Genomic DNA, 22539 nt, shown 5'->3' with positions numbered 1-22539 from the left:
TCTCTCTCTCTCTCTCTCTCTCTCTCTCTCTCTCTCTCTCTCTCTCTCTCTCTCATCACTTTCCTCCTCCTTCCCTCTCTTCCTTCCTTCTCCTTGCCTCCTCTCACTCGATTTCTCTTTTCTTCCCTTTCCTCCTTCCTTTAAATTATTTCTCCTGTATGCCCTGCCTTTCACATCCTTCCTCCCTTTCTTCCTCCCTCCCTCATCTCTATACGCCTGCCTTTCACCCCCTCCCTCCCCCTCTCCTTCACTCTCCCACTGAAAGCCTGGCAATATTGCAGCCACTATATACAATGCGCCATAAAGGAGAGGAATACTACGGCGGCATAAAGACAGCGAGGCGAGGACGCAATCTTGGCATGATGGACTTAGGGCCACTCTTCCCTCGCCCGCCATACGTCCTGCATACATGAGATTGATATTGGATACGGTGGTTAAGGGGAGGTGAAAAAATGGAAGGCAAGAAACCAGACACCAAAAGAAATAAAGCATCCCTGTCAGAACGAGAAACAATGATACATGACGAACACGATGTCAAAAGGGGAGGCAGGAAACTAGAAACCCCAGAAAACAGAGCATCCATGTTGAAAAAAAAAGAAACGTTGATACTTGACACACACGCAGAAAAGAAAAATAAAGAAAATATGATTGCAAGTGAGGAATTATGATTGCAAACACGAAATTGATATTGAATGCGATGGTTTGACTTGATGGGAGAAGAGAAAAAAGGGAATGCAAGAACCCAATGACCAAAATATATAGAGCATCCTTGTTAAAACTTAAAACTGTGATACATGAAGCACGTGATGGCTTTAAGGAAGAATATAGGGGACAAGAAGCCAGACACACACACACAAAAAAAAAAAAACTAAAGCATCCCAGTAAAAAAAAAAAAGAAACATTGTACACACGCGCATAAAAAAAAAAAATTAAAAAAAGGGTAGCATGTGAGGCATAATGAGTATGAGTTAACGATAATGGACTTGACGTGGATTAAAACTACACATTACGGACGTTGGTTGCTTTTACTGTGTTAATGGTAGGGCGGGGAGGTGGAAGGAGGAGGGGGATGTTATGCAAGGGGTGAGAGGAATAGGAGGGAAGGAAGGGAGAGACAGAGGAGATTGAGGCAGAAGGCTGTGAAGTAGAATGAGGGAGAAGGTAGAGGAGGAATAAACGATAAGGAGAGGGGAGAAGGGGTAAAGAGAAAGAGGGTGAAGGGAATGAGGTAATAAGAGGAGAAAAGAGAGGATAAATGAGGCGAGGAAAGGGAAGGAAAATGAAGAGGGTAAGGGTAGAATGAGGAAAAGAGAGGGGAGGGAGGGAAGATAAACGAGGTGAAGAATTGGGAGAAGGAAGAAAGAAAGATAAATGATGTGAAGGAAAGGGGAAGTAAAGAAAACTCAGTCAGAGAGGAAACAAGAAAGAAGTAAAGAGGGTGTGAGGATGAGTGAATGAAAGAGAGGGGAAAGAAAAAGAGATAAACGAGGTGGGGAAAGGAGAATAAGGAGAAAAAAATGGATAAATGACGTAAAGGAAAGGAGCAATGAAGGAAATGTACAGAAGGAGAAGGGACATTGATGTGAGGGGATGATATGGAACGAGGGGAGAGTGAGAGAGAGAGAGAGGGGAAGAGAGAGAGAGAGAGAGAGAGAGAGAGAGAGAGAGAGAGAGAGAGAAGGAGGGCGAGGTGTGTGAAGTGTGACAAGGGAGGGACAGGATGATGGGAAATTGTGTGAAAGAAAAAAAGGAAGAGCGAGAATAAGAGTGTTTTAGGAGAGTAAACGATTGGGGGGGAGAGAGAGAGAGAGAGAGAGAGAGAGAGAGAGAGAGAGAGAAGAGAGGGGCAGAGATATAGACACAGACAAACAGAAAATGGATAAAAATCAGCTTCCTATGAATAAGGACAGAAAATCGCTGCAGAAAAAAGGAAGCAAACAAAATAGAAGAGAAAAAAAGAAATGACAAACGCAATATAAAAGTTCACAGAATCAGACCAAATAAACACTTACCCAAACTTTTTTTTCCCCGATATCCTGTCACATTATTTTCCTCTGTCGTCCCATGAGAACAAAATAAATAAAAAGAATTCGTGTGTTACTTTCCCTTTCCCTTTCCAGACTTCCCCATATGATGCAAAAATCCCACCCACCCCCCTTTCCCCCTTCCCCTCCTTTCCCCCCTCCCCCCCAAAAAAAAGGCTGGGCGTAACTGAGTCGCGCAATATTACGGAGAAAAAATAATATTGAACATGTTCCCTCTAGCGAGCAAGGGAAATCACGCCTCTCTCACTCCTCCCCCTTCTCTCTCTCTCTCTCTCTCTCTCTGTGTGTGTGTGTGTGTGTGTGTGTGTGTGTGTGTGTGTGTCCCATTCCTCCCATCAGCCTCTCCACGTCCATCTTCCAGGAAAATAAAAGTGAATATAGAGTCCTGACGTTGACGATGTGGAGTGAGGGAAGGAAGGAGGGAGGGAAAAAGAGGAGGGGACGAAAGACAAGGGAGAGAAGAGAAGGGAAGGCGACAAAATGAGGAAGGAAGATAGACTTTTTTACGGCAAGAAAGGCAGCTCGAGGGCAAAAACAAAAACAGGTACAAAAAGGACCGATAGATAGATAGATAGATTGATTGATTGACAGATAGATAGAATGAAAGATAAATAAATAGATAGTGTTATCGCTTAAATCTTTTGGTTGCGAAATAATTATGTATATTCCACAATGCAGCAATGCGAAAAAGAACAAAAGAATAACGAGCCGATTGGTGTGGCAAAACAACGCAAACTATTACAATAAGCAATTCAAATGTTAGCAATAAAAACTGGTCCCTATTGTTGATAAAAGTATTCTATTCAGCAGCGATTAATGAGATCATGCTAATGGCCTCTTTATACCTGAATTTTAATAGGGCGAAATATTATACGTTTATTGCTACACTGTATAATCACTCCATTCTTCTCTAATTGCGTGATATATTGGCTTTCCCTAAGATTGCCATATATAAATTAATCATTGCCTCCTTCTTCTTCTTCATCATCGTTTTCGCCCTCGTCTTCTTCGTCTTCTTACGTAATATATTGGCTTTCCCTAAGATTGCCTCCTCTTCTTCTTCTTCTTCTTCTTCTTCTTCTTCTTCTTCTTCTTCTTCTTCTTTGTCCTCGTTTTCGTTTTCTTCATCTTCGTATTCTTCTTCTTCGTTTTCTTCTTTGTCTTTGTCTTCGTTATCGTCTTCGTCTTCCTCCTAACTTTCTCCTGTTCTGTGTCGTTATTCTTCTCCTTCTTTCCTTCACTCGTTTCCCCTTTACGTGCTACGAACATTTTTTTTTCTGATCAGGTGAAGCCAAATACAAACAGCGTTATATACGGTCGTTTTCGAATAAGCAATTACCCGGATTGGGGAGTAAAAATAACCTGGGGGCCTCGTAATTAATCGTTCTCCACGGGGGGCGCGACGGGCGGACAGACCACCAATCTCCGTGTTTCCGACGTAAATAAGATTATGTATAATTTTCAATAAGGCTTACCCGGCGGCCCTCGGAATCCATCATGAAGGGAACGACTAAAGCTGAGGATAGAGGAGGAGGAGGAGGAGGAGGAGGAGGAGGGACGTGGAGGAGAAGGAAGAGGAAGACGAGTACGAGGAAAACTAGGAGGAGGATGTGAAGGAGGAACACCACAAGGAAGATGAAAAGCAAGAAGAGGAGGAGGAGGAGGAAGAAGAGGAGCAAAATAAATAAGAGATGGAAGAAGAAAACGAAGATAAATAATAATAATAATAATAATAATAATAATAATAATAATAATAATAATAATAATAAGGGAAAAAGCAATAACCATGAAGAGGAACGAAGACAAAGGAGTAGGGATAAAAAAGCTGCTAAAGGAACAGAAAAAGAGCAAAGGAAGAAAGACAAATGAGGGAGAATGGATGTGGAAAGAGACGAGAGGAAAGAAAGGATAAATTGAGGTGATAAAATTGAGATGTGGCGTTGAGAGAGAGAGAGAGAGAAATATAAAATAACGAGAAGGTATTGCAAAAAGAGAAGCGTTATATATATACTAACAGGAACACCACCCTCATAATTTATTTAATGCCTCGCCACCAACACCGCGCTGACCACCACCACCACCACAACAACAACAACAACAACAACAACAAACACTAGTAAAAGAGAGATAAGGCACCGATAAGAGCCAGCCAGACCACGGAACTTCGCCCTACAGATTAAAACTAAAGAAGAAAGTGGACGGAAGTAATAAAACGAGAACGAGTCAAAAAGAGATTACGACTTATCCCCGGGGGAGAGAGAGAGAGAGAGAGAGAGAGAGAGAGAGAGAGAGAGTGTGGCGGTGGCTGAGTGGTTAGCGTGCCGGCGCCACGTCCGGGAGATACAGGAGGGACACGGGTTCGAATCCTGGCCACCACACAGCTGTGATTTTTTAGTCACCGTCGAGTGGCCTAAGACTACCCACATGCTGCCCTGAAGACCACCTATCAACCCGGACATAAGATAACCTCTCTAAAGAGAGGCTCAAAGATGAGCTCCGGGGAGCAGTATGAGCCACAGCAAGATGGCGCCACTATAAACACTCGCCTGCGCCACAACGGACTGGGCTGACCATCAGGCCCCCACCAGTGAAAAACCTAACGGTGCAATAGGCCGCGACGTAAAAAAAATAAAAATAAAACCTAAATCACTAAAGACATCCAAAGTACAGGTAAATTGTGCTGATCACCTGAAATTTTACATTACGCACACTAGAGCTCTTCTCTGACAGTCTTTTTTGTATCGGAGCAGCGACATTCGGGGCATTATTTATATATTTACGTCGTGTTCACCCTTTCCTCTGTCTTCTTTACCGAAACAAAAACTAACCATTATTTTTACCCTTATAAAGCTGTACCGGAAAAACTCACTGCCCGGAAAAGCACACAAACGTCCTATATTTATTTGTTTACCGCTCCAAAAAGACCTAGAATATCACCTACATGTTTCTGCTCCCCTATTAGCCGCAAGCTCCTATTGTTGTCGACCCGAACGGAGGATAAAAGGCGGGCGGCAGCGGGAAGGGACAAAGCAGCGAGCTCGACCCACGCTTGGATACAAAGGGTGAAAAAAAAACATGAATACAAACAAAATAAAAGGACAGAGAAAAACGACCGAATAAAAAAGGTCGCTAATGGACGTGTTTAAATAAATGGATGTAGATGTTTTGTTTTTTCTTATTGACGTTTCTCTTCGATTCCAGGTTTACCCGAAGGATGAACACGCGGATTAAAATGTTTTGTTATATACTGGACACGATGTTTTATAATTGAATATAATGTAGTTTCCTGTTGCCTCTGTGATACGCATTATTTTGTAGCATGAGCAGCGATAAATCATGTCTTGGGTACACACACACACTCACACTCTCACTCTCTCTCTCTCTCTCTCTCTCTCTCTCTCTCTCTCTCTCTCTCTCTCTCTCTCTCTCTCTCTCTCTCTCTCTCTCTCTCTTTTCCCTCTCCCTCCTTCCCATCCTCCACCTCGCACCTATCTTACCTTCCTTCCTCCATCCATTACCTCTGTTCTTGCTTTCTTCCTACCTAACCCGTGCACTCCCTCTCCCTCTCCCTCTCCCTCTCTCTCTCTCTCTCTCTCTCTCTCTCTCTCTCTTTCGCCGATGTCTCCCAGCTTCCACACATTAGCCCAACAAAGCGGGGCGGTCGTGGCTGTTTCTCTACGGCAGCGGGACCCCAAAGAGGCCACATCGCTTAACCGGACTGGCGAGGGCGTTATCGGAAAAGAAATAAAACCTTTAGCATCTTCTTCCTCCTCCAGTTCCCCCTCCCTCTCTGTGTCTTTCTCTTCCTCTTGCTGTCTTCTTTTATTCTTTCTTGCCTCCGCTGTTCTTTGATCATTTTCGATTCTTTCTTTACCGTCTTCTTCCTCCTATTTCTCCACCAGTTCGCTCTCTGTCTCTCCCTCCCTCTTTCTCTCTTGCAGCCTTTCTTTTATTACTTTCCTCCTCCGTACTTTGATGCTTTTTGTTTCTTTCTTTCTATTCATTTCTATCTCATGAAACCTCTTATCGTCTTTCGTCTTCCTCTCCAAGTTCTTTCTTTTATGTCTCTCTTTCTTCTTTTCTTTCTCTCCCTCTCCCTCCTGATGTCCTCCTCTATTCCTTCTTTCCTCCTCTCGTCTTTGATGAGTTTCTTTTCTTTCTTTCTATTCGATTCAATCCTTTCTTTTATAAAACCTCTATCGTCGTCTTCCTCCTCCTGTTCCTTCTTTTATGTTTTTATTTCTTCCCCTTTTCTTCTGGTGTCCTTTCTTCTTTACGCAGTTTAACCGTTTTATGGGAACACGCAGCATCTATCTCCTCTTCTATCACCTCATATTTCTTCATTTATGGGTTTCTCTTTCATTATTTTTTTCCCTGTCCTTTGTTGTTGTTTTCCTTTCTTTTCTCTCCCTAAGTTATAACCCTTTTAGTCTGTCCTTCCTCTTTCTCTTCTCCTGTTCTTTTCTGTGTCGTTAGTTTCTCCTTCTTTCCTTCCTTTCCCGTTTTCTGATTCTCCTCGTTTCTCTAGCTCTTTCCCTCTACATATTTCAACCTCTAAATAATACCTCTGAGCGACTTCTTCCTCCTCTTTCTCTTCCCGTTTCCTCAATTCTTCTTCCCGTTTTTCCGTTCTTTTCTCTTCACTGATTTTTCACCTTTTCTCTCTCTTTCCACAGCCAGTAATTAGTTCGTCTGCTCTTTTATCTTTGTGTTCTATTCCTTAATTAAGTGGACAGTTACGTTACGCGGTGTTTCATTAATTTTCGTTCAATAAAATAAACGTTAAAGATGAGTCATGATGATTTTTACCACTCATCTTCGTTCATACCCGGAGCTGATCGTCACTGAGCTGTTTTTATCTTGCTTTGTCTAGTTTGTTTCCTTTATTCCTTTCCACGGATTTATTTTCGTCTCGTGAAATCAAACTCGGAGATAATTTCCCCTCGATTTTCGTTTCCCTGCTTCCCATTCATCATACTAATTTCACCTTTTATCTGTGTTTCTTTCCCCTCCACCTCGTTCTTATTTGCTTTGGTGGGTCATGTTCTTCCTTTCCTTTGATATGTTTTCGTCTCGTGTCATCAAACTCAAGAGATAATTTCCCCTCGATGTTCACTTTCTTGCTTCCCATTCATCATACTAATTTCTCCTTTTATCTGTTATATGCTTTGTCGGGTTATGTTAAGTCCTGTCTGTCTTTCCTTTTATTATCATGCTCTTTTTCAAACTGCTCTCCACATGCACGAAAATTCCACCAAACCTTTTTTTTCCGTTACATCATTTCCATATCGTATTTTTTTAAAGATTTATTTACATTGCCTTTCTTTTTCACAATACTCTCGACTATCACTAACTCCCAACTCCATATCTGCGCCATACAAAAGAACGCTATATATTCTCCACATTTTTTCTTCATATTTATCCCGCATTTCCTTGCTGTGTTGGGTTGGCTGAAGTCTGCCTCTGTCTCTCTCTTCTGACATACACTCTCGCCCGTCTTTCTGCCTCCTTCAAAGTTCATGTCAGATCTGCCTCTCTGTTTCTCTTTCTCTTTCTCTTTGTATATGCACACTCGCCCGTCTTTCTCCCTCCTCTAAGTTCATGTCAGATCTGCCTCTCTGTTTCTCTGTCTCTTTCTCTCTGTATATACACACTCGCCCGTCTTTCCGCCTCCTTCTAAGTTCATGTCAGATCTGTCTCTCTGTTTCTCTGTCTCTTTCTCTCTGTATATACACACTCGCCCGTCTTTCCGCCTCCTTCTAAGTTCATGTCAGATCTGTCTCTCTGTTTCTCTGCCTTTTTCTCTCTGTATAAACACACTCGCCCGTCTTTCTCCCTCCTTCAAAGTTCATGTCAGATCTGCCTCTCTGTTTCTCTGTCTCTTTCTCTCTGTATATACACACTCGCCCGTCCTTCCGCCTCCTTCAATGTTCATGTCAGATCTGCCTCCTTTCTCTCTGTATATACACACTCGCCCGTCTTTCTCCCTCCTCTAAGTTCACGTCTGAGCCACACGTTCGAATATTCTCCAACGCCATTCTTCCCTTTTTTTCCTTCCTTTCTCTCGCCATCTCTTCCGTCTTGCTCCAACTCTTTCCCTTTATCTCCACTTCGCTCCTCTCTCTCACATATCACATCTTTCTTTCTCTTTTACCACTCCCATCTCTCTCTCTCTCTCTCTCTCTCTCTCTCTCTCTCTCTCTCTCTCGGTAGTGGCAGTCGCAGTGGTCCTGGCGATGCTCCCTTCTGCTGGATAGATTACCGATAAGTTCCCCCTAGTCTCACCCTCCTGCCGAAGACACAGCCGACGCCACTGTATAGAGAACGGGGCCTGCACGCCTCACTTAAGACCACTCCACATAAATTTCTTGAAGCTGTACGTGAATGTTCCTCGTTCTTATCCTTTTTTGGGGGGACTCCGCTGTGTGTCAGAAGGTTGAGCAGGAGCTTTCTCGTGGATTTGGTAACTCGTTTTGATATTGTGGGTTTGAAGGAGGGACTGAGTTTTTTTTTATTTATTTACTGTATTTGTTTATATCTCATGCATTACTTTTTTTACCAGAGCGAGTCCTTCAAACTATTCATGGTCATCTATTTTTCATTATGCTCCTCCTCTACTTCCTCATTTTCCTCTTCCTCTTCCTCTTCCTCCACTGCCTCCTAAACCTCCTCCTCTTCTTTTTGCCCAGCCCATGCACTCCCACACTCTGTCAGTCGAGCCACTCCATCACTCTTACCAACGGGGCTACTAAATTGTTTCGTATTGATGCAAAATCGATGAAGACTTTCCTGAGAATCATCCTTTTCTTACACACACACACACACACACACACACACACACACACACACACACACACCATATCTTCCGTCTAAGTAAATTTCCAACGACTTCTTTCTCTTTCACTCTTTCTACTCTCCATTCTCTCCCTCCCATGAAGCTCCCAAGTCTCCATTCTCTACCTCCCCTTTTCCTTCCCTTCCCCTCCCAACACCCTCCCTCTCACCCCCGCCCACACATGCATCTAAGAGCCAAATACTTCCTTTCCCTCCTCTGTTATTATCCTCCCTTCTCTCAGCCTTTTCTCCCTCTTCGCTCCCCTCCCCTCCTATCTCCGTCCGACATCTTCCACCCCCCCACCCCCTCGCCCCACATGCATCTAAGAGTCGTGTACTTACGAAGAAGACGAAGTTGAAGAAACACAGGAGGTACTTGGCGAACATCGTCCCACAGTCGAGCGCCATCTTGCTGCGGGGAGACAGAAAAATATATAAACATACAAAATCTGAAAAATCTCCTCATAATTTCATAAAACAAAATACCCAGTCAATACTCCACTTATAAATTCAGGCCCTACGTCATATAACTTCCGACTCACATCACTAACTACCGATGTTATTAGTCTGAAGTGTGCTACATCAAGGGACAAGGAATATGTTTCTCCATGCACCTTCAGTTATCATTCTGTTATGTTGCTGTGTATTGCTAGTTTCCTGTATGCTGCCCTGAACATTTATAAATTCCGCGAGAAACCCAGAACAATGCACGCGTGACGGTACCCATGAGACTGTTTCCACGACTGCCTGAAAGAAAAACGTGAGCGAAATGCAGAAGTGTCTGTAATAAAAGAGTATAAAAGTCCTTGGTCTTTACGTATGCTTCACTTAACTGTAATGTTTGCTTTGACTATTAATAAGAGAAAATCCTCGCTAAATATCTTCCGCACAACGACAGCAATACACATACATTTCTCAACGTAACCTCGGTAAAAGAAAATAAGGATAGGAAAATGGCAATAAACACTAAACTAAAGAATAGGGAGAACACCTGATCTTTACTAATAATGTCCAGGGTTACTCCGTCGCCTTTCTAAAATTGCCCCAAAACAGCACCCCGCACATCACACCAACGACTCCTCTACATACACACCAACAAGTAATGAATCACAATAATACAAACATTTCCTTTTCCTCGTATGGCCGCCCGTAAGCTTCTCGACTTTACTCACCGAAAAGCGTTCCCTAGAGCCATTTAGAATAGAGAGCGTTAGAGCCGTGTGTGCTGGCCATTCTACAGACGACAACGCACACGGAAAGTATCGGCATCCAGGTAACACGCAGGTAATAAACACAACGTATACGCCGTATATAATGAGTCTACAGGCTGCACGCTCTGGGCACAAACTACTAAGAAAGGAAATTATATCCCATAGCATAAAAGCATAAGAAAAACTGTCTAAAAAGATATGTAACTTGCATATATCTGTACCCAATCTCACTAGTTTTCGCTCATTTCCTCTCCTCTAGACGGTGCGGGAAGACTCTGGGCTAACGGGTTTCAGATGTAGTCACCTACATGTGTCCCGATACAGGTACACGTGTTAGTATGTATCTTTCTACGTCTTCAGTAGCACGAGAGTATCACTAACTCGATCGCTCTCGTTATCTTCATGTCCAACCTCCATTTTCAAACACAGGTGCACACATTTTTACCTGTCGTATTCTCCGGCTCGAGTCGCATAAAGGTTTTCCATTAGCTCCATCGTCCAAGCCTTTCAATGAGTCGTTCGTACAAAGATTTTAATTCCCTGCGTTGGCTCGAGTGTATACAAAGCTTTTCGTGATTACGTTTTCATCGCCTCGCGCAGACCAATTTGTCTGATGCGTTTCCTTCATCACCAGCGGAGAGAGCTGCTGCGACGTTCATAATATTTCCCGTTACTTCCCTTGAGTGTCTCGAGGCATACGCAGCAATGTGTTTTTCTTCTTTCCTCTCTCCTTGATTTTTCTTCCTTCTTATTTTCTTTTTCCTTCTCTTATTCGTACATTTTCTTCCCTGAACTGATTCCTCCAGTTTCTCAGAACACTTTTTTTTTCATGTCTTTCCTTATACGAAGAAGTCTTGCAGCGCACTTCCCTTATTTGTTTTTCGCCCTTCATAGTCTCTTTTTTTCATATTTTCCTTCATTAGCAACACTTGTCTTCCTTCATTTCCGTCCTTTCATGGTGTTCTATTACATTATCATTTTCTTTTTACCTTTTCTCATCTAATAAACGACCTACACCTCCGCCTCCCTATGTTTCCCCTCTTGCCTCTCCTCCTCCAAATTTCCCTCCTCATCTTCCTCCTCCTCTTCCACCTTCGTTGCCGGTCTTTCCCTTCCTCCTCTTCTCAGGTTTATGCTGATGAGTCGATAACAACCGAAAGCGATTTACGTGAACAGGAAACAGATAAGGAGGCGGCGATGGGAAGGAGGAAGGGCGCGAGAAGGGAAAAAGAGGAATGAAAAGGAGAGGAGAAGAGGGAGACGAGGAAAACGAGGAGAGAGATGAGAGAGGAGGGAAAAAGGGAACGAGGGAAATGAGGAAAAAAGAGAGGTGGGGGAAAGAAGACTAGGAAAATTAAACGAAAGGGTAGGAGAGACGAGAAAACGGGAGGAGACGAGGAAATAAACGGAGAAAAGACTCATGAAAAGAAGACGAGGAATAAGAAAAGAGGGAAAAGAAGACGAGTGGAAAAATATGACTGGCATTAGGAAGAACCGATTACGGAAAATGGAAACGAAGAAATGAAGATGGAAGAGTAAGCGAAAGAAGATGAAAGAAAAATACGGGTGGGGAAACAAAATTAATGACACGCCTGAAAACCTAACTACGACGCCGGCGATAAAGAAAGCCATACGCGAGAACAAATGGCGTAATAATGGAGGAAATAAAGGTGGAAAATAAAACAGAAAATGGGAGAGGAAAATGGATGACTGGGGTGGGAGAGGGGCGAGGGGGGGCTATAACAGACGGACTAAATGGGTCAAAACATGAAGGTATATTTTTTTTCTTGAGGGGGGGAGTACGAAAAGGGAGACAAAAAGCTTAACAAAAATAAAAGAAGCCCGAACTTTGCCATTCCAACTTAAAAAAGAAGAAGCATTTGCCACAAAAGTTTAAAGTTGACCTCGTCTGTCTGTCTGTCTGTCTGTCTGCGTTCACTGTCTGTTGCAATTACTTGGTCACAGCAGGGCGGTAATTGGGTCACACTACCCTCCCTTCTGTCCTCCAGCACTTCAGGAAGGGACGGGAAGGACAGGTGGAAGAGGAGGGAAAAGAGAAGAGAGAGGGGAAGGAACGGATAGTGAGGGGAGGTTGTAAATTATGGAGGGGATGGGGAGAGGGGAGAAGTGAGAGAGGAGTGGGAAGAGAAGGAACGGGAGGAAGGAGTAGAGGGAATGGAGAAAAAGGACGGGAGGAAGGGGGAAAGGAACGGGAGAGAGGGAAGAAGGGGAGGAGGAGGAGGGGAAAGGAGGGGGGAGGAGAGAAGGGAAGGGAGAGAGGGGAAAGGAGGGGTGATGAGAAGGAAAGGGAAGAGTGAGGGAAGGAAAGGATATGTGGAGGGGAGGGGAGGGGAAAGGAGGGGAGGAGAGAGGAAGGGGAGGGGAAGGAGAGAGGAGAGAGGGAAGAGATGGGAGAGAGGGAAGAAAGGGGAGGGAGTAATGACAGAAAGGCGAGTGAATAGAGGGAAAACAGTAACAAACAAACAAACACACACACACACACACACACACACACACACACACACACACACACACACACACACACACACACACACACACACACACACGAAAGCCTCATTTCAGTCGTAATCAAAGCCGTAATTTTAATCCATGGGGGCAATTAAGAGTCACAGAGCGCGTGTTAATGGTCATTTTTGTACTACTATAAAAAATTCACGTTATAATTGCATGTTTGTTTTTCTGTTCATCCATAATTTGTGACTCGCTTTAATGGCAGTGTATAGCGTGGATATTTTTTAGGCTCAAATATACAAAAGCAGGCATTCACCTCTATGTTAATTGGAGTACGTAGGTAAAGAACACTACAGCTTTACGATTTCTGACCCTCCCCTTACACGTACCCGCTCTATGACGTGTGTTTTAAGCCATACACATAGAAAAAAACATACCAGCCCTTCAATTAAGCTTATTTTTCACTTGAACTTTCACTACCATAGTTAACTTACGCTTTAAATTCCTTTAGTTTCCTTTTTTTATGCAATCCGTTTATACAGCCGTTCAATTTAGCTCATTTTTCATCAGTATTTTCATTTCCATAGTTAACTTACGCTCCAAATTGCTCTAGTTTCTTATATTTTATGCAACCCGTTTATACAGCCGTTCAATTAACTCATTTTTCATCAGCATTTTCCCTTCCATGGTTAACTTACGCTTCAAATTGCTTTAGTTTCCTTTTTTTATGCAGCTCGTTTATACAGCCGTTCAATTAGCTCATTTTTCATCAGTATTTTCCCTTCCATGGTTAACTTACGCTTCAAATTGCTTAAGTTTCCTTATTTTATGCAACCCGTTATACAGCCGTTCAATTTAGCTCATTTTTCATCAGTATTTTCACTTCCATCGTTTACTTACGCTTCAAATTGCTTTAGTTTCCTTATTTTATGCAGCCCGACGCGTATGCCCTCAACTTTACCTTTACCTGTCGCATAACGTAAGTAATCTCTCCTCATTTCCCAGCCGCTTACTCCTCCTCTTGATGCCCTCCACGCCCTCTGTCTTTCTCCCTCCTACTCCCCTGCTAGCGTCTCTCCTCCGTATATCCATCATCAACTTTCTCCTCAATCACGATGATGGCGAAGAAAGACGAGGCGTGGAGGATGAAAGTGAGATATGGAGGGGCCAAAGAAAGGGAGGGGAGGGAGGAGGGAGAGCGTAGTAAAGCGTAGTGAGGTAAAGAGGAAGGAAAGTATTGACAGAAAAAAGAAAAGATAAAGATGAAGGTAAAAGATGAATTGGCGCGCTGGAGGAAGAAAAAGAAGGTAGATAGAAAAGAAGTGAACGAAGGAAAAGAGAAGACTGATGGAATGAGAGGAAGGAGCACCAGGCGGAGGAGGAAAAGAAGGTGATAGACAAAAGGAGGAGTGAAAAAAGGGAAAAGGGATACTGATGGAATGACGGGAAGGGGAACCAGGTGGAGGAGGAAAGGAAGGTAGATAGAGAAAAAGGAGAGAAAGAAGGGAAAGAGGAGACAGATGGAATGAGGGGAAGGAGAAGCAGGTGCAGGATATCATGAAACTTTGAGAACATATTATAGGACGTTAGGGAAAGAATGAAAGAATGGAAAAAGGAGGAAGGAGACGAATGGAGAAAAGCGAGAGAAAGCAGACGGAGAAACGTAGTGGATGACGTTAGGGTAAGAATGAAGGAACGGAGTTAGGGGGTAAGAAAGAAAAGGAGAAAAGTGAGAGGAAGCAGACGGAGAAACGGAGTGGATGACGTTAGCGGGAAAAAAAAGGGAATGGAGAAAGGAGAAAAAATTATAAAAGTGAGAGAAAACAGACGGAGAAGCGAGGTTAACGAATCACACTTTGCCCGAATCAGTAAGCAAAAGAGAGAGGGGTGGAAAATAAGATAGAAAGCAGAGGGGAGGAAGGGGTAACGAAAAGCTTTTGCCACGGATTAGGAAGAGAAATGGGAAAGGGAATATGGAGGAAAGTGAGGGTAACTAGAGAGTGGGAGGGGGTTACGAAGAGCCCATTGCCTGAGAGAGCAGGGGAGGAACGAGAGGGACACCGGAGGGAGGAGGAGTGACGAATGGCTCTTTGCCTGAATCAATAATGGAAAACGGAAAACATTGCCGTGAGGACTGATGGCAGGCGCGAGTGAGTGAGTGCAGGACGAAGAGATGCGAGTGTGGTGACGGAGGTGGTAGGCAAAGGCTCGAAGGTAAATTAGCAGCATCGAGTATACATAAGTTATAAATAAGGTATAAGTGTAAACATAAATCAACGTAACAGTATTTTGAAATGAAACATTCAAAAAAAAAATAAAGCAAAGGGGTACAAACAAATCATCTCGAATCATGATGCCTTGAAGAAAAAAGAAAGAGGAGGAAATAAAAAATCCTATACCTGACGACCTTGACACCTTAACAAAGCAAACTAATTGATATCATGCAAGAATATAAACTAACATAAAATAGCACGACTGCGGACAGCAAGGTACTTAACGCAAACTAACAATAAAATGACACACGACTACCTCATCAAACTAGTACACAAGCAAGCAAACACACCCACTCACACACACACACACACACACACACACACACACACACACACACACACACACACACACACACACACACACTGATACCGCCGGAACCAGACCCTCACAACAAACAGAACCAGAAATAAGATGTCACAGATTATTGGGGTCGATGCCAACCCTCGATGTGGGTCAGGAGGGAAAATGGGAAGGGACAGGACGGGAAGACGAGCGAAAAGAAGGAAAAAAGGAAGGGAGGAAAAGAGGAAGGGTAGAATGGTAGGCGGAAAAGTAAAGCAGGCACCACACGAACCAAGAAAGAGAGGGAAAAGGAAAAAAAGTGAAAAAGGAAAAGCAAATGACGGGGATGCGAAATATGAAGCGAAAAAAGGAGCAGAACAATGAAAGCGAGATTGAATAAGGGAGGGTACAGCTCTCTCTCTCTCTCTCTCTCTCTCTCTCTCTCTCTCTCTCTCTCTCTCTCTCTCTCTCTCTCTCTCTCTCTCTCTCTCTCTCTCTCTCTCTCTCTCTCTCTCTCTCTCTCTCTCTCTCTCTCTCTCTCTGTGTGTGTGTGTGTGTGTGTGTGTGTGTGTGTGTGTGTGTGTGTGTGTGTGTGTGTGTGTGTGTGTGTGTGTATGTTTACGTGAAAAAAAAAGAAAAGGAAAAGAAGAAAACAACGCAGAGTAACATATGAGAAAGGAAAATGACAAACAGTAAGAAACAAAAAGACATCTTAACACACACCCTGTCACCTCACTTCACCTCACCTGCGATATGCTAACAAACACCTTCATGATTGTCCCTCACCCTCACCTTCACTCTCACCTTCACCCTCAGCCAGGTAAACGTGCAAAGTCATTTACTGCCTTCCCCTCCCCTCCCCTCACCTCACCTCACCTGGCAAGCAATTTCTCACACCATCTCACCTGTGACACACGCTTTTAACTACCTGGACGTCAAACGTATGGGCGCCTCTGGTCCCCTGTTTGAAAAGCCACTCGTAGAAATTGTTGGTACGGTTTTGTGATGCTAGTGGTAGTTTTACACGGTTTATACATCTTGAACGTGAAAAACACTCTCATAAAAAAACCGGTTAATCTTCTCTCTGGCCTTGAGAAATAGTCGCCATGGGAGTCCGATACGTGTACGAATATATAACATGGATCCTCAACCTCACCTTAACCCCAAGCCAGGTAAGCAAGCAGAGCCACCCACGCCCTTCCCCTCACCTCATATGAGTTTACCTCACAAGCAATCTCTCATACCATCTCACCTGTGACAAACGACTTTACCTATCATCAACCTGGAACCTCAACCCTCACCTTCACCCTCGGCCAGGTAAACACGCCGAGTCATCCCCGCCCTTCCCCTTACCTTATCTCACCTCACTTGGAAAGTAGTCTCACACCATCTCACCTGTGACAAACACCTTTACCTACCATTAACCTGGACCCTCAAGCCTCACCTTCACCCTCGGCCAGGTAAACACGCAGAGTCACCCCCGCCCTTCCCCTCACCTTAGCTCACCTAGCCCGTCCCGCATTCCCTCACACCTGCGGCCGCCTTTAACCCTCCATCGCCCTTTACGACATTACTTTCAACACGCGCCGCCCACCGGTCCAGATTTCACTCTCGGTCCGCGCACGATCTCCTTATGGAGCAAAGGAACGCCCGCCTGGAACGTGACGGGCTGAAAGGGTATTCGATTAAGAGTGAGTTCCAGGATGTGTATGCATGTCCTAAACGCCTCTTCACCTCGCTTTTGTGCACAGTTTTATGGATGCTTCTGTCTGTCTGTCTGTCTGTCGGGTCTCTCTCTCTCTCTCTCTCTCTCTCTCTCTCTCTCTCTCTCTCTCTCTCTCTCTCTCTCTCTCTCTCTCTCTCTCTGCCTGGAGGGGACTGTGGCCCAAAACTTGACCAGGCTCTTCCATCTTGGCGCCACACAAACTTTACCCATCGCGGACACAAAGGCTTCACGGCCACGCTTCATCCTCGGTATTTCTCACTTTGAGCTGCACTGAGTCTTTCTTCCCTTCGTCTGTGCTTGGAACGCCTTCTCTTTCGCCCTTTTCGCCACTGAGGAAAAACTCTGCATTGTTTCCCCTTTGCAATATTTCGCTGGGGACACACACGCACATATTACTTCTTCTCTGGAATGTAAGTTGTCGTTCTTGCCGAAGAGAAAATGGAATATGAACGCCGGCACTCGCATTTTTCAGTTTCCTTTCCAGAACGTTATATTTCGTTACATATTTATATTTCATGTTTCCTTCCTTCCATATATCGTAAGTGAGTGTTCATCTTTCCCACTGCAAAAGGAAAACATTATTGCTGGATCAGTCCAATATTATATAAATACTTGCATTCTTCGATATTTCAATGTTATGTTTCACTTCATTATTTTATTAGTGAATACTGAAAATTGTGTCAGAATATATCAATGAGCTGCTGTCGAAGCAAACTTGCTTATTAGTTTCCTTTTAATAATCGTTAATATTTGAAACTCAGCTCACTTTTTCATAATGTTTTTCCTTCCCTGATACGAGTACCAAACGGAATGGTGCGTACAAGTTGGCGAACATACTTGATCCCGTTATTGCACGACATATTTTAGCGATTCGACGAAGCTTCGTAAGCTCTGGAAAAGGGATAATTCATTCCTGCTGTGTAAGTCTCGCTATACAGTTCCTTGCATCACGGAGCCTCGTCAGCCTCCTCTACCCCCACCCTGCCAACTCACACACACACACACAAACCACGCGCTGAGAGGCTTCTGTCATCCTCCTCACCTCCACCTCCCCGCTCGTAACTCCAGAGAGGCAGCGTTTCCGCGCGCTGAAAGCCCGGAATGATGCACTACCCACTCCACTTATTCACACTCCCGGAGCACCTCCACTAGCACAAGAAAAAAAGTATATGCAAAGAGTATGATTTTCTTTTTAACTTACGCATTTTGAGTGCCGTTGTGAGATGAGTGACTGGCTGAAGAATACGACACCTCCCCCTTCTGATTTTTTTCTTTTCTTTTTCTGGCAAAGCTTAATAGCGTACGCATCCAACTTTATTTACTTAGAAAGTGAAATGTAAAGTATATATACATATTTCCCAAAATAAACAAAACAATTTACTCATCCGTTACTCACTTATCAAAAAAAGATGATAAAACACATTCAAACAAGCGGCGAGGAATGAAATTTACGTCCTGAATTAGTCTCCCATTAACCCGAATACGCCCACACCATCAGCGCCACTCCTCAAGCCCTGCAACATTTATACGGTCTGGGAGCAGTACGACACCAGGACGGGGCCACACACTCTAATGATAACACAAAGGATATTACTCTCTCTCTCTCTCTCTCTCTCTCTCTCTCTCTCTCTCTCTCTCTCTCTCTCTCAGGGGGCTTCGTGGTGCAGTGGTTAACACACTCGGCTCACAATGGAGAGAGCCCGGGTTCGATTCCCGGGTGGAGTGGAAAAATTTGGGCGGCTTTTCCGATACCCTACGCCCCTGTCCACCCAGCAGTGAATGGGTACCAGGTATTAATCGGGGGTTGTGCCCCGTTTCCTGGGGTCTGTTCCCTTCTCCTATAATTCCTTCCCCCTCCTGTCTCTCTCCGGCATATAAGAACATAAGAACGTAAGAAGTCTGCAAGAGACCGGTTGGCCTATACAAGGCAGCTCCTGTACACTCAACCCCACCTTACCTCACCATCCATGGCTTTATCTAACCTCTTCTTGAATGTATCTACGGTATTGGCACCCACAACATGGCCCCCAAGCCTGTTCCATTCGTCCACCACTCTATTGGTGAACCAATTCTTGCCTATGTCTTTGTTGAATCTGAATTTGTCTAAATTAAAACCATTGCTACGCGTCCTACCTAGCTCTTTTACTATCAAAATCTTATTGACATCCCCTTTATTAAAGCCCTTCATCCATTAATAGACTTCGATCAAGTCTCCTCGCAACCTTCGCCTTTCTAGCGAGTGTAGATTTAACTGCTTCAGCCTGTCTTCATATAAGGCAAGTTTCTCACTCCTTGAATCATCTTTGTCATCCTCCTCTGTACATATTCTAATATCTTGATATCCATTCTATAGTAGGGGGACCAGCATAGATGTTGCGCCGACTAAACGAAACTTTCCAACTCTCTCTCTCTCTCTCTCTCTCTCTCTCTCTCTCTCTCTCTCTCTCTCTCTCTCTCTCTCTCTCTCTCTCTCTCTCTCTCTCTCTCTCTCTCTCTCTCTCTCTCTCTCTCTCTCTCTCTCTCTCTCTCTCTCTCTCTCTCTCTCTCTCTCTCTCTCTCTCTCTCTCTCTCTCTCTCAACTAAATCCGTTTCCCCTTCCTTCCGTCGATATTTTAACCCTTCCTCTTCTCTTACTCAGGCACACAAAGACAGTGACAAAGAACACACACACACATACACACACACACACACACACACACACACACACACACACACACACACACACTGAATCACTTATAATAATATCTTTCCTCGACAGCACAAAGGATTGCTCCATGTTCTTACAGCTCTTAACAAACGTGACATTGCTATTGTTACACGTTCATCAACCCTACAGTTATCATTATCGCCATTTCCCGTCATTACCTAATTATTATTCTTCAGTAATATAAACGGAACCGGTTGCTGAATAATATCCTCTAATCTCTTCATCGCCCTTTAGTGTAAAAATAGCTGGTGGTATTATATAGTGTAGCCTTCGAGATCCTTGAGTGTAACCTTTGATGAGTGACTCGAGGAAACGCGCTCCAGATAGTTCGCCCACGAGTCTGCCATCCTGCTGCTGCTGCTGCTTATGCCACCACCACCACCAGCAACGCAGGAGATGAGAATGTGTGATTCCCGGAAAGATTTGTCCTGGAAGGCAATGACGCTTCGTGGAAAGGCTGGGAAGCGACACAAAGAGACAAGAGAAGACCAAACAGACAGAGAAATAGGTGCGCAGCAGCAGACAAACAGACAGATAAGCAGACACACTGACTGACTGACTGACACTACAGTAAAACAAAAACAAAAAAACAGCATGCCTTCCAGATACTTGAGCAGAAAAAAATAAATCATACAAACAAAACAAACACAGATAACATAGATATGTAAAGAGGACGTAGCGACACACGTATCGGAGAGCGGATCAACATCAACATAAGATCCTCAGGACAAAGGCGCGCAGAGCAGAAACAAGCTGGATGTCACCTGGTTCTGGTTCTGGAAGACAAGCCGGCCAGCCAGATCCAGCGGCTGTGTTGCTGGGCGGCGAATTGAGAGGTGTGATGTAATGTTGCAGGCGAGTCGAAATGTTTTTGTGTTACATGAAGGAGCAGAAGAAGGATATATTGCAGAAATGTTTGGGGTGTTATAAATAAAAAAGAGAAGCTGACGGATATGTTGAAAGACTGTCCAGGTTGTTATGTTAGTGTTATAAGGAGGAAATATTGCGGGCGAGTCGAGGATATTACTGTGTTATACGAAAGTGCAGAAGAAATGTATGTTAAATGTTTGTGAGCTATAAATAAAAGGAGGATATGACGGATATTTTGCAAGATTGTCGAGGATATGTTAGTGCTACAGGAAGGAAAAGGAGATATAACAGAACTGTCCCGGATTATTGCGTTGCATGAAGGAGCAGAAGGATGAATTGAGGAAGTGTTTAGCGTAAGACAAATAGAGACAGAAGCTGGCGGGTATATTGCAAGATTGTCGAGGTTGTCATGTTGGTGCCACGGGAAGTTTTCGAAAAGGAGATATTGCAGAGCTGTCCGAGATTATTGTGTTACATGAAGGAGTAGAAGAAGGATATATTACGGAAGTGTTGGGCGTGAGATAAATAGAGACAGAAGCTGACGGATATATTGCAAGCTTGTCGAGGTTGTCATGTTGGAAGGAAAAAGAGATATTGGAGGGCTGTCCGGGACATGACGCCGAAAGCCACATCCTGAGTCTTTTATTGGTGACAAAGAAAACGGAAGCCTAGTCGGAATTGCGTTTCGTAGATATGATAACAAGAAGATTGGACAGACAAGCACAAGAGTTGAAATAAAAATGAAAACGATGGAAAAAGTACAATCAAAACGATAAATTCAGATGTACTGGTTAAATTCTCTCTCTCTCTCTCTCTCTCTCTCTCTCTCTCTCTCTCTCTCTCTCTCTCTCTCTCTCTCTCTCTCTCTCTCTCTCTCTCTCTCTCTCTCTCTCTCTCTCTCTCTCTCTCTCTCTCTCTCTCTCTCTCTCTCTCTCTCTCTCTCTCTCTCTCTCTCTCTCTCTCTCTCTCTCTCTCTCTCTCTCTCTCATATTCAGGGGGTCAGAGGCGGAGAGGTAACATTTCCTCGAACATAAGATATTCACAGCCGGTCTGGAGGAAACATGTTCTTGTCCGGTATCTGTGAGGCGAATAACCGACGAGGATGAGGGAGCCTGCTGACGTCTGCATCCTGTCTCGCACTGAAGCACCCTATCGAACCCTGACACCCTGATGCACACTGACAAACACAAACTCACCCTGACACATAACAGCAAAATAACCCACAGCATTTGCACACATTGACGCACATAGACTTCTATAACTACTTAGTAACGCACATTGACTAACACCGAGACACACTAACGTACCCTGACGCATAACAGCAGACAAACCCCAATACTCCGCAATGACGTACTCTAAGGCACACTGACACACACATTGACTCCTAAAAACGCTTTGTAACACTCCCTGACACAGAAGAACTGAGACTAACGTACATTAACGCATACAAACACATTATAACGCACTAACACATTATCCCACACTAACGCAATCACGAGCCCATATACTTCTCACCTGTGTTTAGTAGCAGTCCTTTCGCTCCCACGGAATAACACAACCGCCGCCCCGCCCACGTGAGCCCCCGATGGACGGCTCAGTAACTCCCGCCGCCCATTTCCTGGAGGTGAGGCGGGGGATGCAGCGCCAGACATCCCGGAGAGGCAAATGCCGTACTTCCTGGAGGCGGCGACTGAAGGGCAGGAGGCTCAGGCGGACAGGTAAACACGTTGTCTGTTGCAACACACCTGAGTCCCATTAGCGAGGAGTCGTGTTTTTAATCTTGCGTCTATTAGAATCCGTTATAAGAAAACATCCAACACTTCGTTTGGAGGTTAACCTTTGTATCGTGTGCAGCATGTTCGTTTATCAGGGTAAATAAGACGCTGCGAGACTCGTGATGGGCAGGAATCGAAGAATTAGTGAAAACAGAAAATCTTGCTTGTATCCACTGCACCAAAATTTAGCAAAAGAAAATACCAAACACATCATTTAACCCTAACACTTCTTTGCTAGTGTTGACAGGAGAAACAAGACACCATAGGACGGGTGTTGGACAAGAATGGAAGTGAGTAATGACAAAAACAAAACGATGACCATGAGGAACGCGACACCACAGCG

The 22539-nt window shown here is 44.1% G+C and overlaps 1 protein-coding gene across 3 annotated transcripts in view; it reads right to left on the bottom strand.

Moving 5' to 3' along the window:
- Positions 1 to 22539, bottom strand: part of LOC126998925 (tetraspanin-18-like) — a 235904-nt gene that overhangs the window by 38431 nt on the left and 174934 nt on the right. For all 3 annotated transcript variants that reach the window (XM_050861183.1, XM_050861184.1, XM_050861185.1), the window contains one exon: positions 9222 to 9291. In XM_050861183.1, coding sequence (XP_050717140.1) covers positions 9222 to 9287 — 66 coding nt within the window. In that variant the 5' untranslated portion in view covers positions 9288 to 9291. The remainder of the gene's footprint in view (positions 1 to 9221; positions 9292 to 22539) is intronic.

Source organism: Eriocheir sinensis, chromosome 15 (genome assembly GCF_024679095.1).
Source record: "Eriocheir sinensis breed Jianghai 21 chromosome 15, ASM2467909v1, whole genome shotgun sequence".
NCBI lineage: Eukaryota > Metazoa > Arthropoda > Malacostraca > Decapoda > Varunidae > Eriocheir > Eriocheir sinensis.
This window is presented reverse-complemented; position numbering and strand designations above follow the sequence as displayed.